We start from the raw sequence: 15,162 nt of genomic DNA, 5'->3' as shown, positions 1-15,162 counted from the left end.
TTTTAACAAACATTTATTTTAAGTTTAAGCTATCTTTCCTGTCAAGCCTTTACTTTCCCCTAGAATTGCCAATGCTAGAGTATGTAAATTGTAGTAGAACGCGCAGTATATTCAAATTTTAGCAGAAGTAAGTTGAGTTTAAATAGAAGGAAAACGAGATTGTAAGTGTGCTTCTTGAATCGTTAACGTGAAGCTGCTCGGTAGAAATTTAAGAACCGCGCGGTTCGGCCTGTGTGCCTATCTCGGCAGTTTGCTGAATATTTCAACTGCTTAATCAGTAAGCTCGCTGAATCTCAGTTGTATTTTAGAACGCGGTTAAGTTAGTTACGATTTCAGAGCCTCGTAGGTAGTGATCTAGTTGTTTATTCATTCTGTCATTAATTTTTAGTTTCACATTTCTGTTTTGTTAAACCGCCGGGTCGGCGTAGTTTGTGAGCGTCAAGTGAACGCAGCTGTTATTTCTAAAGTGGAATGAAAAGGGCTCGAAACCCTTCTTACGTGTTTGTGTAAATTTACAGTTCATAGCAGTCACTGCCACGGTTGCTGACAAGTTGGGGCCACACAACACTACAACCTGTACATTATTTATTATTCATCTATTTCAAATGCACGAAAGATTAATAACGATATTAAAGCTGTTACAGCGTATACAGTCGTGGTGAAAAAAATAATTTCGATCGCTTCGCTTCTAATATTCTATAATTTAGTTTTCAGAATTTTAAGACTTTGTGAAATTACTAAACTTGTACTAACCTATCCTACACTCTGTTCACCTTTCTTATTAAGGACTTGTTTAATTTTTGCAGTATTTGGCCTAAAAGAAAATAGTTGTTTGATAATGTGTTATTCCTATTACCGGTATCTAAACTTAAAATAACTGAACTTTCAATTAACTAGGTAACTAGGCTTGCTTTTCTAGGTAAGATCATCTAGACGATACATGTCCTTTCTTAAATCATCTGTAACAACGTCGAAAGTTTTTTAACATCGCTCTTTGTTGCTCATTTGTTTTCTCACATTTTCCTACATCACGTGTATTTTGATTACAATAGAAACAATATGGCTTAGTCACTGTGGCTAAAGCCGAAGCAGTAGGAACGCTTGGCCCTTTTAAGAAATTATTTTTATTCTGCTTAACACCGTAATTTGTGTCTCTTTTCTTTGAGTTTATTATTAAATTAGGAGCTTCACGACTCTCAACTTCCAATCTAATGAATTCGAAAAGTTCTGTTAGTCTATATTGCTGTTTAGAGTTTCTTTTTCTATTAAACTCCAGATTCATATCTTCTGGTAAAAGCTTTAAAATAACAGGTCCTTAAGGGTCCCATAAGCTTCAGACACAATACATAATGAATTTAAACTTCTTATATTGATTTTACAGGAATCGTATAGTGTTCTTAGTGCTTTCACATTGGACGAACTTCTAACCGGTTCAAAATTCAAAAGTTTATTCATGTGCAAAAATATAACCAAATCTGTTCGTCCAGATCTTTCTTTAATCACTTGCGCTAAAAAGACGTGCCATGCACATCGAGATGCTTTTGTCTCAAACCGCGAGCGACGTGAATACCACGTCGATAGGCATTTATCGCAAAAATGAAAATAACGTGGTGCACACGTCGCCTAACAACGAGATTGTTTATTTCTCGAGTTACAGCTCTGGATTGCACTCGCAGACGCGGAGCAGCGTAAATGAGACACTTTACCGCTTGTTATATTGTAGCGCACTGCACCGCAACCGTGAAGTTTAGTCGTAGCGCAAGTGGTTAATTAAACTTATAGAAGTGTCATAATTTTCATTAGATAGTGCAAACCCAGATACAGCACTTAAAGTAGGTCCTGCAAGTAAGGATTTAAGATAAGTAAACTTCTCGACCTCCATAATATTTAGGATTTGAAATTTTAGGTAACCGAATGTTAGTTTTGTTTTCGACCTTTGCGGCAACAGTATGGTTACCAGGCGATTCATTTTCAATGTTCACTATCTGAGAATTTAAATTAAGTTTCCTTTTACCCCTAAAAATACATAAACTCATTTTTTCATCATACTCTAACACGGTATTACATGCTTTCTCAATTTCGGACTCATCCCCTTTAAAACAATCCAGTATATTTTTATTAATTTCTTTCAACGCAGACTGTTTAGAAGTAAGTAAAAACACATTTTCTTCTACCATATTCTTATCCTAAATGTCTTTTTTAATTTCAGGTTCTAAAATATTTAATATTTAATATTTTAGAAATAGCTCGTCTCATAATTTTCCTAGCAGCTTTAAATTTAACAATATCGTCTGCCATAATAACAACAAAAATAATTTTATTCGCTGACCTGATGCAGTCTTCAAATGGTTTAATCCTAATTTATTTAGTAACTCACTTTCCAAGAGAAAAGCATTCACAAGTATTTTTAACGTTTATACTGCCACGTTCAGTGCAAAGGAATAATTTTTCAATAACACGAAAAAACACTGCATTCATAAATCAAAAAACTGTTCATGCGCAACAGTTGAACGCCAAAACTGTAAAATAATATAATAACCGTCAAGATTTCATGTTATCCTGGTTCAAGAAACATTAATTCAAATCATACATAACAGCAAAGGTAAATGAACATTACGAAACATTACGCACAATTTACAAGCATATAAGAATAAAGAAACTGAGTTCACTGAGCTGAGTAACAGAGTGGATATATATATAATATATATTTATATACTTTTGATATACTTTTGATACCGATTTTATATACTTTTGATACCGATTAAAACCAAAATGGGAGGTGCCCATCTACATGTTATAGTAGTCCTATATACAAAATTTCAAAGTTCTGAGACTTCTTGTTTTTGAGTTATGCGAGATAGATACGTATGTACAGACGCTACGAAAAAAATCTCTTCTGAATTCATTTAAAATCAGTTTTATATTTCGTTTGGGGAAAAAGAGTCCTTTATTCTGTCCTTACGTACAGATGTCACGCAAAAACGTCGTTAAATTTCATTCATTAGTGGTCAAAATGTATATTTTCATTGAAATATGATACCCGAAATTTTTCGCCATTATATTATACTTCCTTTTTACTTTGTACAAGGAAGTTAAAAAATGCCTTGCAATTGTCATGCATAAAGTGTTGACTTATTTAAGAATGATTTTGGGACCATTTAATTAATATTTAAAATGTTACTATTTCTTATTCAAACGTCTCATCTGATGGCCCAGATATAATAAATCCATCATTCCAATTTCTATAATGGAAAGAATTTTGCAAAATTTACAAGGTTATTGCATTCCATTTCTGATTCTCTAAGAGTAAAAAAGGAACACGTATCATACATTATTTTAATTTGAAGTAACCCTTTTTATTGCAGGTGATGCCTCTGTTCTTCTTCACTGTTTTTCTGGAGCAGATAATACGCTTCTGCCAACAGAAACCTCTCTGTAGAATCAACGAATCTATGTCCAATGTCCTTCATGGATTTCTCATGGATCTGTCAAAGTAGGAAGTTTCTTCTTACGTAAAAATTGTTTTTCTTCATAGTGATTCAGTTGAGCACAAAAAATGTGTTCCTCAATGAATTACGCTATCTGATAAGAAACTTATGGATGTCATAATACACACACACACACACATATATATATATATATATATATATATATATACACACAGATTTATAAGAAAAGGAGAGGTTAAAAACCGTGGCGGAGTAGGTCTCACGTTTTCGTGATTTCCTACTTTTTTACTTATATATATATATATAAAAGTAAAAAAGTAGTAAATCACAAAAACGGGAGACCTAGTCGGTCACGGTTATATATATATAGATATCTCTATATATCTATCTATATATACTTTTATATATATATGTATATACACTCGAGCCATCTGTAACGAATTTCAGGGAATTGAAAAATTATCCTATATCCGATCTGATAATAAAAAAAATTGGATCATCTCACAACATATTGTAAAAATTGATTGATGAACTACATCAGAAAGCATGATACCATTGTCACATTTATCAAAAAGATGTTAATTTAAAAAAGGTTGTAAACATTATAGCAATTATTATTAGCTGAAATTACTAAATTTCCTTTTCATTGTTTTTCAGTTTCACCATATGTTAATAATTTTTCGCAAAAAGTTCTATACAATAAAAAACATTGTTTAGAGATGTTAGTACAGTTAAACATTTCCATCTAAAATGCCCATTTCAAGTAATGAATAATCATCAGCCTTGAACAGACTGTTCTCTGATTGTTAATCAAAGAAGTCTAACGGAATCATAGAACGTGTTCAAGATCTTTGTCTCAATGGATCAATAAGTTCTTTGGCTTCGTGCGTGACAGAGTATAATTTACTAAGCTATGCTAATTGTGTATCCCGGTTTCCTAACTACGGTCCTAGAGAAGCCTTTTTTTTTAGAATGAGGAGAAAGGTCGGAATAAAAGTAAAAGAACAATACCCTAAATATGTTTCCGTAGTTCAAACAAAGAATTCATCTTCTTTGATTCCAATAACCTAAACGGGATGGATTTAAGGGTTAAAACTTCACTTGAGAATTGTAGAAATACTGGAAGAAGTTCCAAAAATACAAAAACAGTTTCAGTCCAAGATACAAAATTCTTTGTATCCAATTTTTATACATATGGAAGTTCGCTACAGCCGCGTAAAATAATACGAGTGGAACAAAAATTTCGTTCACTATATCCGGAGTTCGTTATAAGCCTTGATTCTGTGCAGCGTGGTTTGACTGCATTGCGTATTTCCTTGTTTAAGAATTAAAATCTGAATTTAACTCATTTAAGTATTAAAATCTAAAATGCAAATGCATTTTAGATTTCTCCTTCTTAAAATTTTCAGTCTTAAAAATTCGATGAAGAGAAGAAACCGTTTGCTAAAAAATTAAGATTAACTCTGTGCCAATAAGTATCTTATTCTCATTCAAACAATTTACACTAGCGTCTAAGCGGATAAAATTATCGACTACCTAGAATTATTAGAATTTGTGTCAGCCAGGAAGGTGAAAAAAGTCAGCCATACATGCTTAGGACATCAAGGAAAGGAGACACTACATATAGAAACCAAGAAACTCGAGAAAAGGAGCACCACAAAATTTTCCCACTGCCATTTTTACTATGGAATGTATAGGTCAGCCAAACCTAGATCGAGAGAAACGAAATAGAATCATATATATAGCGTCAAAATCTTTTAAGTGCTTAGAGCGTATGAAAGACTTGATCCGGCCTTGCCGCTATGTAAGGCTTTTCAGAAGGCCGTTTGGTTGCAGACCATGTGCCACATGTGACCACGAAGAGGAAAAACGACTTTATGACCATTCTAGTACTCGCATGATCCCTTAACCATTTTCCATTCTTGTGTTACTCCGACCTAACACCGATGTCTCTGAGTTTATGTAAAATATGCGGTCTGCCGGAATAATTACCGTGTATTAAGTAGCTTGAAGAGGAAGTCATAAAACTGTGTGAGGTACCCCGGTTGATCGTGCCGTGTTGCCTCTAGAGTTGGCCACATATAATACGCTTTCGTCAAAGGCAATGAACATACCAAACGTATGCAACGACTATCGGTAATTAAACAACTTTTATTCCTTTCATTTTCACTTGCAGGTTTTTCTTTGTTGATTGATTTATGTTGTTTTCTCTATATCATCTTTTATTTAGAACAAGCATTTCTATTACTCTTTACTCTACATACGTCGCTGCGGTTCTAGCGTAGAAAAGGCTGCCCTTTGATTTGGCGCCAAATACCGAGGCTGGTACCGGTTTTCTGATAACCTAGAATCAACTCTATTTCCCTAATGCTATGACAGCCATTTTTTTTTTTTTTTTTTTTTTTTTTTTTTTTTTTTTTTATGTGCCAAATTTTTTTTTTTTTTTTTTAGTTTAATCTGATTAGACCTTTAATTTAGTGATAAATGATTTGTAGCTTTCTGGGAACTTCACCATATTGTCTCATTCTCATGAGTGCGAAATACCAAAAAATCTACATCAAATTTTCAATTACATAATCGTTAAACTCTTACATTACAAATGGGACTGTTATATCCACATTTTTGATTTTTCAGTTTTATACTGAAGTTTAATAAATTTATCTGATTAAATGGAGACAATAACTTTCTGCCTTACAATGTAATGAGGCTTGAAGAAATTGCCTTCAAACTGACCGCTTCGCGACTAAATGAAAGCATATAGCTCCTCTTATTAAAGTGGACACTTAGGTAAGGATTCTGTAAAATTACATACATAATTAATTACTTCACATTTATTTCAGAACTAGATACAACATAAATTACCAAAATCCTTTAGATAAACATTTTCCAAATTTGTTGCAAACTTAGCTTATGTAAAATTCGTACCACTTAAAATTAGAAAAACAAATAAATAATTTAAGGAAAATTGCATAAATCTCAGCAATTGCTTTCTTCCGCAACCATTAGAAACCTGGTGTCATTCAATGGTAATTTCATTTGCAACAGCGGTTTAAAGGATATCAGACGTTTTCTCATTATCTCTCAGAAATGCAGATGATGCATTATTGTTGTCGTACTCCACCACAATTTAGATAAGTTGGTCATTCGCATTTTTTGGCTGGTTAAAAAATTAACACATTTTATTTTTGTGCAAGAATAATATGTACCATGAAAATCTCTATGAATAGAGTGAAAAAATTCCCCCCCCCCATTATTTTCGTTATTCTTTCTAATAACGCCCATATTACCAAATTTTCTCATAAACTAATATTAAACTACGAGTATTATCAGAATTAAATCAAAAATGTGTAGGACTAACCTATATTCCTTTTTCTAAATGCTGTGACTACAAATGAGGTATTAAATTCCACAGAATTAATTTTAAAAGGGCTGTAGCGCTTTCAGTAATAATGCTAGTACATATGACCAGCTGCATGCTTTAGATGTCGGCTTCGAGTTTATTTAAGGGTACCTGTAGAATCTTTGAAAAACTGAAGAATGTGAGCTCTTAAAATTTGTCAATATGAAAATCGTCGGGGGGGATTTAGTAGCAGTGAGAATGGAGAGCTGATGCAAGATTGTGATTGTAACTATTAGAACAGTTTATAAATGAAGAGGATAATATATTTTCTAATCTAAGTGGTGGATGTAAAAATAAGTTTATATCCTTACCCCTACATTAATACTCATCTCTAAAGAAAGGTGGATCTACCTTCCTTACTATGGTGAAGTATTATAATATTTTATATGCATATAAAATTAACCATTTTATATGCACATTTTCTTTTCTTTTTCGCAGCAAATAAATTTTCTCATTGTGACCTTCGACTTTAACTTTCTCATATGTACTCGTTTAACATCTAGTAAGTTCTTACAATAAATTCAAATTATAGTCTCATAAAGTAATATAATCCTTTTAAATAACCTTAAAATTATTACTTACAGAATCCCATTCAAAGGAGCTGAAGTTTGTGTGTATGCTTGGATCTACAAAAACTACAGACTCATTGAATTGCCTTGGGATTCCCCATGGATGTGGATTGTTTGTTGGTTCCTTTTCGATTTCGGCTTTTACTGGATGCACAGAATAACGCATCGTAAGCCTTTCCTACACTTTATATGCATGCTAATTTCTGTTTTATTTAATTCTTATTCTAACACTGTACACTTTGAGCTTATTTTTACATGAAGTATAGGGTGAAATTTGAAACCTTAAATGATGTTGTTCCTTGCGTCGGATTCATAGTGGATTGAATGGACACAGAACCAATGACAGCTTTATAAAACCGATCACTTGACAATTCTGGAACTTACCACAAAAATACTCGCACAGCTCTGCTCAGTATCACAGAGTACAATTAGTAGTTACACTTCAAAATACTAAAATGTTAAACACAGCGCAATGTAGAGGACATCTAAAAAGGCGAAGTTCCTACAGAGATCTCTCAATACTCCGAACTCACGCTGAACTAAACAGCTGAGAGTTGATGCTTTCTCCGGGCTTCTATGGTTTTCCCCTAGCCACCAAAAATCATCTAGCAGCTTCCATATCTCAAAATTACTGGAAGGCATATACGGTTAAAGTTACATATAAGGGCCGGATGCAATTAGAATTAGATAAAGGGATCAACTACAGTTATTTAGTTATAGTGTCAATTAGTTAAACAGGGACCGAACCGAAACGTCGCCAGGTCAACTCTTGTCGGTCACTAATTTGGTCAACTCTTGTTGATTTCTCGCTGAATTTTGCGGGAAAAATTAGTCACAAAAGTGACGTCAGCTAGTAGATATCTCGCCGGTTTACCGAGACAGCCATTTACACTCATGTCCATAAATTAAGGATAATGTAAAATCAAGCAAAGGAAGAGTTAGAAGCAAAACAAATTTGACTTATTTGTAAAGCTTATTTATTAAGCAAAAGGTAAAGAGCAAAAAAGATGCTATATGTTACAAAAAAGCAATGTAGCAAATTACAAAAAAAAAAAAAAAAAAAAAAAAAAATTTACAAAAAACCAATATTACATGGTTGGTATGATTGTTAATACATTGTATGTCTCCCAGACGATGCAATACAGTCCGTACAACGCCTAGGTATGCTGAGTATCAAATTATCGATCTGATCTTGGGGGATATTACACCACTCAAAAAGCAATGCTCTCCGAAGTTCCGGTAGACATGTAGGAGGAAGTTGACGGGCTGCAACTCGTCCGCCAAGCATGTCCCACACGTGCTCTACTGGATTCAAGTCCGGTGAGAATGCTGGCCAGTCCATACGGGTGATATCCTCCGATTGAAGGCATTCGCTTACGATGTTTGCACGGTGAGGACGGGCGTTGTCATCCATAAACACAAATTGTGCGCCCATGGCGCCCCGAAACAAACATACATGTTGTTCCAGAATGACGTCCCGATAGATTTGGCTTGTCATGGTTCCAATTTGAACATGCAGGTCAGTTCTGGAACCCAGAGTAATTCCACCCCAATCGAGCACTCCTGCACCACCGTAACGGTGTCGTTCAATGATGTTTTCTTGGTGGTAACGGGTACCTGGAGCTCTCCATATGAAAGTCCGGCGAGAATCAGACTGCAAGCTAAACCTGGACTCGTCGGAAAACATCACACAAGCACACTGTTGCGGTGTTCACAATATATGCTCTCTACTCCATGCTAACCGCAGGCAACAGTGAGTTGCAGTAAGTGGAACGCATCTGACAGGTCTACAAGCTTAAGACCAATGTGCTCTAAGCGTCTGTACACGGTCTGCCTGGAAATTGTCGTACCAATGGCTGAAGAGAGCTGACGAGACAGGTTTGAGGCTGTGCTCCGCCTGTTTCTTTTGGCAGTAACTGCCAAATACCGGTCCTCATTTGGCGTTGTAACTCTGGGGTGACCTGTGCTTTAACGTCTACTCACATTACCATCATCTTGGAATCGTTGCCAAAGCTTGGAGATGACACTCTGGGCAATTCCAAGTTCGTCTGATACTTCCAGTTGGGAACGCGCACATTCCAGACGGCCGATAATTCTAACACGTAAAAAATTATCCAAATGCGTCCTTTGTGTCATAACTATTCGGTTATTGCACTGAAATGCTTATAAAGCGCCTGGGAACAATTTTACTTCTTTGCCTGTATTCCTTATATATCACTCTCTTACACTCTCGTCATTGTGAAGTACCATCGGTGTCATCAGGCTACTTCCTGAAATTTGCATATGATTCTTGAAAATGTGTGTAGTGATTTTACAGGTGATATATTTATTTTAGAGTTCGATTTCCGCGTGACTCCGAATTATCCTTAATTTATGGACATGTGTGTAATTCAATGTTAAGTGAAGTTGCTCCTGTAATCTTACTTTTCTGGTACAGCTTCTACTTTTCGGATTTTTATGTTTCATTATACGAAAGGTATTACAGTTTTAAATATAACTTCACTAAAATTATTTACATATATGCAAAAATTGAAAACAATATAGCTTATATATGTGGGTTTCAAAAATTAGAAACAATATAGTTTATATATGTGGGTTTTAATTAAACTGTAATTTAAACAACATAAATTACAAAAGACATCTGTTAATATTAAAGAATCTTTCTTTGATTTTCATTAATTTTATTTATTTATTTATTTATTTTTTTAATTAAAGAAAAAGAAATCCTCGCGCACCACAAAGTATCACACGAGACTTACAAATCATTAATTTTTTTTTTACTACAAGAATTCTCTGCTCTTCTGCAGAGAAATTAATAAAGCATTTGTTAGCAATAAATAAATAATGAAGCTTGTTATGCCCGTAAACATTATTATTGTTATTATTATTTTAGTTTTATGAGTTAGGAAAACAAGCTAAGTTTAATTTAATTTTCCCTTTTTTACCAAAACGGAATCCTTGCATTGGAATCATTGGATCTTTAAATCCATATATATATATATGTGTGTGTGTGTGTGTGTGTGTAATGTGATGATTTGGCAAAAGCCGTAATGGGTTAGAGATGGTTTGTTGGATTCTAATAACTTAAAGATTCTTTATTGCATAAATAAAAGCACGATGCTTGAAGACGGATGTAGCCATAATTCACAACAAAATTTTTATTTCTTGACATACTTGCAATAAATATTCTCATTCAGGCATTATTATGGCTGCAATATGCATCCCAGAATTTTACGTAGCTTATTGCATCTTTAGACAGTGGACGAAGCAGAGGGATGAGAGGCGCATATTGGCAGCAGCAAGGCGAAGCGGAAAAAAGGGCAGAAAAGCGAGTGCGCATTCGGAAAAATGTTGTAGTCAATAGATTCTTAAATTTGACTGGTGAAAAAAAAAATAAGCAATGCTATGCTTGCATATGATAGCGTGATGGAAATTAATTTTGAAAGAAGCATTCCATTAAGTTATTATCAACAATTTCTACTGTTGGAATAGAAAAAAGAGATACACAAATTAAAATGAAGAATTACGGGGCTATTGCTACTTTAAATTACAATTTTTAATATACAATGCTTTAGAAGCTGATGGCGTGAAATATATTCATGGCCGATTGAACACATTTAATTTCTGAACGAAACAATTCTTGAGAAGCACATTCTTAACTTGAATTACACAGGGTGAAGGAAGCCTTCATTCTTGATAATATTTGTCGCTTCTTACATCGTTATGTAAATACAATTAATGAAAGAGAAATAAGCAACCATATATTTAGTAAGCGAGAGTAGGTTCAAACTGCTAATGAAAGTAGGTTCATCTGATTCAAAATGATTCAGTTTAGCTTTATTTTGATTAGTTAATATTATGTTTTAATTCCCAGATTGGAAATTATTATTAGCTGAAGTTCTACGAAGTGCCTCCTTCATTACGATATGAAAGAATCGCATGACATGGATTAATTTTGAAATGACTCAGTTGGAAGAGATTTACATTAAGCAGTTACTGGTTTCAGAATAGAAAATGTAAATAACGAAATTAAAGCAGAGAGGACTATTGAAAATTAAAGTTATACTTTTTATTTATGTATTTTTAATCTTAAAACGCGCGCGTCCACAGATGCATACACCTACACACGCATGTATACATAAAATGCACTCTATAACATGAAAAGCGACGCACCAAGAAGGAGTTATCTGAATGAGATTAAATTACTTATGCCCAATATCTTACGGCACGAAACGATTAACTTTTGGCAAATCATTTAATTTTAAATAAGCAAATGATTAACATTTGGCGGCCACTGACTGACTATGTTATGTTATGTTATGTAGAAATGAGGGGGCCATCTAATATTTACCGTAAGTAAGCAGGTATTAGCCCCACACACTAACTAGAAAACTAACAACATTCTGGCATCATTCCTCGAGTCGTGATAAAAAATGTGACTCCAGTGAACACTATAAGTACTGCCACCGGCGGCGGCATCAACGATACTCCTACCTTTCAGCGTGAAATTAGATCATGTAAAAGAGATTGAATTACATGATATACATTGCGAAATACATAGTTGTGCACATGGAGGTAGGAAGTAAGATGGAGTAGCCCTAAACAAGTTTCTCCCGTAACCCTGCTCTGAAGCACCGGCGATCCCTACGTGGTGACCAAAACATTGGGTCATTTACCATTGAGTTCAATGGGATCTGACGCGTTCGGATGTAAATATTTTTTAATTACGTCGTAAATATACATATAAATATATATATAAATGTATATATTTTCTTTTTCTACAACACTTCAGAGTCCTAACTATATGAAAACAACATATTTTTAAACAACATTTCATTCTGAACGGAATTAAATGCTATACTTTTCACAGGACAGTTTTCTCAGAATGGTTTAGTTTGAATGATATATTTTCACAAGTTTTTGGTTAATTACATTAGAAAAAAAAATTAAGGTAATTCGATTTTATTCGGTTAAGGTACAAAAATTCAGATTAAAGTTTATTGTATTATTAATATTAAAATTATGCATTATTTCTTTTCTATTTATAGAGCTTCTTCCTAAAATACTTTCTTAAATATGACATGATTTTTTGGCTTCTTTTAAATCGAAAAATGTAAGTCAATTTATAATTAATGCTCTATTCGGTTCATTTTAAATTAGAGAATTATTAGGAATTAGCGAAATACTTTAAATAGTACTTGACTTTCTCTGAACATTTCTGAAAGGGAATAAAATAAGTTTTTTTTTTAGTATTATTTAAAACTTGTAACTGAGTTATTATAAAATGTAAGGGGAATAATTCTTTTAATTATAATTATCAGTTTTTTTTTACCCTTCATTTCAAGAATACATATTCCAAAACTCTTTATTACGTTCTTAAGTGCGCATCTCATAGCATTTGCTTTACAATACCTTTTAACAGATTGCTTTCCAATACGAACAATTCTTGCTTAAATAGTTTTATAACGTATTTGTCAACAGGATTTCAATTTATGTTTACAATTCAATATTAAGGTTATTATATATGTAGATAACATTTATAATCATTATAAATTAGATACATTTAATAATTAGATTTCTTTACAGTACTTTCACAGTTGTTTATAAGTGAATAAATTCTTCATTTCAAATACATTTATAAATAATTTAATGAATATTTATGTATTTTGTCAAAGGCAGATACATGCTTTTTGCAATAATATGCAACAATAATATATGGATGTGAAAAAAATTTGTTTTATTTAAAACATTTTGGCGTTTGGAAAATAAAATAAAAGTAGCGAATACTCTATCAAGGTTATCGAAAGACGTATACAATTTTAAATGTACCGTAAGGTATTTTTCATTCTTTAAGCAAAACATTTTTCTTAAAATCTATATTTTTGTAGTTCAACAGCTTAGAATTTTATAAAACAAATTCATAATCAAAATCGCTGTTGTTAGTTATCGAAAAATAACCAAGATGTGATTTTTGCCTAAATGTCACTAAACTATACAAATTGCTATTATCCATCACACTATGAATATTTCTTTCATGCGAAAGTGTCCCTTTTTCGACTTGTATGGAACTGTCGTGTGTCGAAACACTATCATAACCGTGCCAAGCGAGCTTCTGAATGTAAACAAAGAACACCCCATCTGGTCACCCAAGCTTCAAAGTAGTGCTTCACTTCTAGTGCCGATTGTCCCCTCCTTCCTTTCCTACCTCCATGGTTGTGCAGGTGCATACTTTGAAGATGTTATCGATTGTAGTGGGTACAGGCAACATGTTTCAGGACATTATATATTGCATTAGAAACAGGCGAGATGTTCCCACGTTACAAATCATGTTTGTAAACATGATCTGTTTACTATCAGAATTAATTAAGAACTATAAAATTGTTTACAATTAAGTACTGTTGCATACATTTAAGCTTACATTTAAGTACTGTTGTAAAGTTGTGATGAAATTTTAATAGCTCAATTTTGACGATTCATTATGTGCTGTAACGTATGTTTTTGTGTTAATTGATTTTCAGAAATTTACATTATTATCTAGCAGTACATTGTTATTTGTATGTAAAAATTGATCATGACATTATAAATTGAGGTGGCTAGAAGCAGCTTATTTCTAGTATATAGATCATGCCTACAATCATGACTTGTTTACATTTTTTTTTTTTTACAAACAGCTGTCAAAAATAGAAAATATAAAATAATAAAAATGGCATAAATAAATAAGTCTGAAAACAAAAATAAAAAATAGCTTCATCTGCATACTTATGCGTACTACGTACTTTTAGATATATCTGCACACATTTGCTGATACATTGCCAACTTATTTTTGTCAGTTCATTGTATGCAATTACGTGTGTTTTTACAATAATTAGTTTACATGAATTACGTACTATGATACATTACATTGTTGATACTTTACAAATTGAATGCTAGTTATTTATTATATGTGTTCACTTATCAGGTAATGTGACCTTATGTTACATAGAAATGTGCTGGTGATCCAGCGCATTGTCGCAGAGCATACTGTGTAGAGACATTGTGTTATTTCGAAGCAGGAGAGATGAAAAATGAGCAACGTCTTTGCCAGGACTCGAACCAGTGGCCTCTCGAATACGCGCCGCGGGTGCCGACCACTACACTACGAAGGCATGCTAAGAAGGCGGGAGAAATACCTTATATACTACCTCTTTTAAAGTGCAACTGGGGATTAGGGGATCTAATCGCGAAATCCTGACGGTGGAGAATCATCATTGACCATCCTTTTAGTTCGGGCGCCACTGTAGAGGCATTAGGTATTTTCGAAACAAACGCGGGAGAAATATCTTATAACAGATGGTGGATAATACAGAGGTCATCCTAGTGCTAAGGCATAACTTCCATGCGAATGTGGTTCCATAGATCCACGTGAAATGTAACAATGCCTTTCAAACGGGTTCGCGAGCAGTATGAGCAAATATCACCATTTGAAAGAAGACGTGCAATTAATTGGACTAAGGGAAACAGTGTGGTCAGATCGCAGGATCACTAGACATTTGGGTTGGAACGATGCTATCATTTGACGATGTTGGCAGGAATGAGTGAATCATGGGCAGGAATGGGTAAAAGCTTCAAGAAGGTAGCGGTTGACCAAGAGAGATACCAGAACGCGAGGGCAGAGAGTGTCCGATTGGTGGTCACAGCCCCTCACCATTGCAGTCCGCCAGAGGAACGTTTGCAGTGGTGCTGGGCGCATTCAGTATGGGATTTC

General features: G+C 33.8%; 1 protein-coding gene across 5 annotated transcripts in view; it reads left to right on the top strand.

Annotated features, from left to right (window-relative positions):
* Window positions 1–15,162, top strand: part of LOC118192157 (alkylglycerol monooxygenase-like) — a 137,564-nt gene that overhangs the window by 97,722 nt on the left and 24,680 nt on the right. For all 5 annotated transcript variants that reach the window (XM_085815536.1, XM_085815535.1, XM_085815534.1 and 2 more), the window contains exons 2-3: window positions 3,366–3,493; window positions 7,434–7,585. In XM_085815536.1, coding sequence (XP_085671662.1) covers window positions 3,369–3,493; window positions 7,434–7,585 — 277 coding nt within the window. In that variant the 5' untranslated portion in view covers window positions 3,366–3,368. The remainder of the gene's footprint in view (window positions 1–3,365; window positions 3,494–7,433; window positions 7,586–15,162) is intronic.

This window comes from Stegodyphus dumicola, chromosome 4 (genome assembly GCF_044657685.1).
Source record: "Stegodyphus dumicola isolate Sdum_Otavi_A_Nest chromosome 4, ASM4465768v1".
Lineage (NCBI taxonomy): Eukaryota > Metazoa > Arthropoda > Arachnida > Araneae > Eresidae > Stegodyphus > Stegodyphus dumicola.
This window is presented reverse-complemented; position numbering and strand designations above follow the sequence as displayed.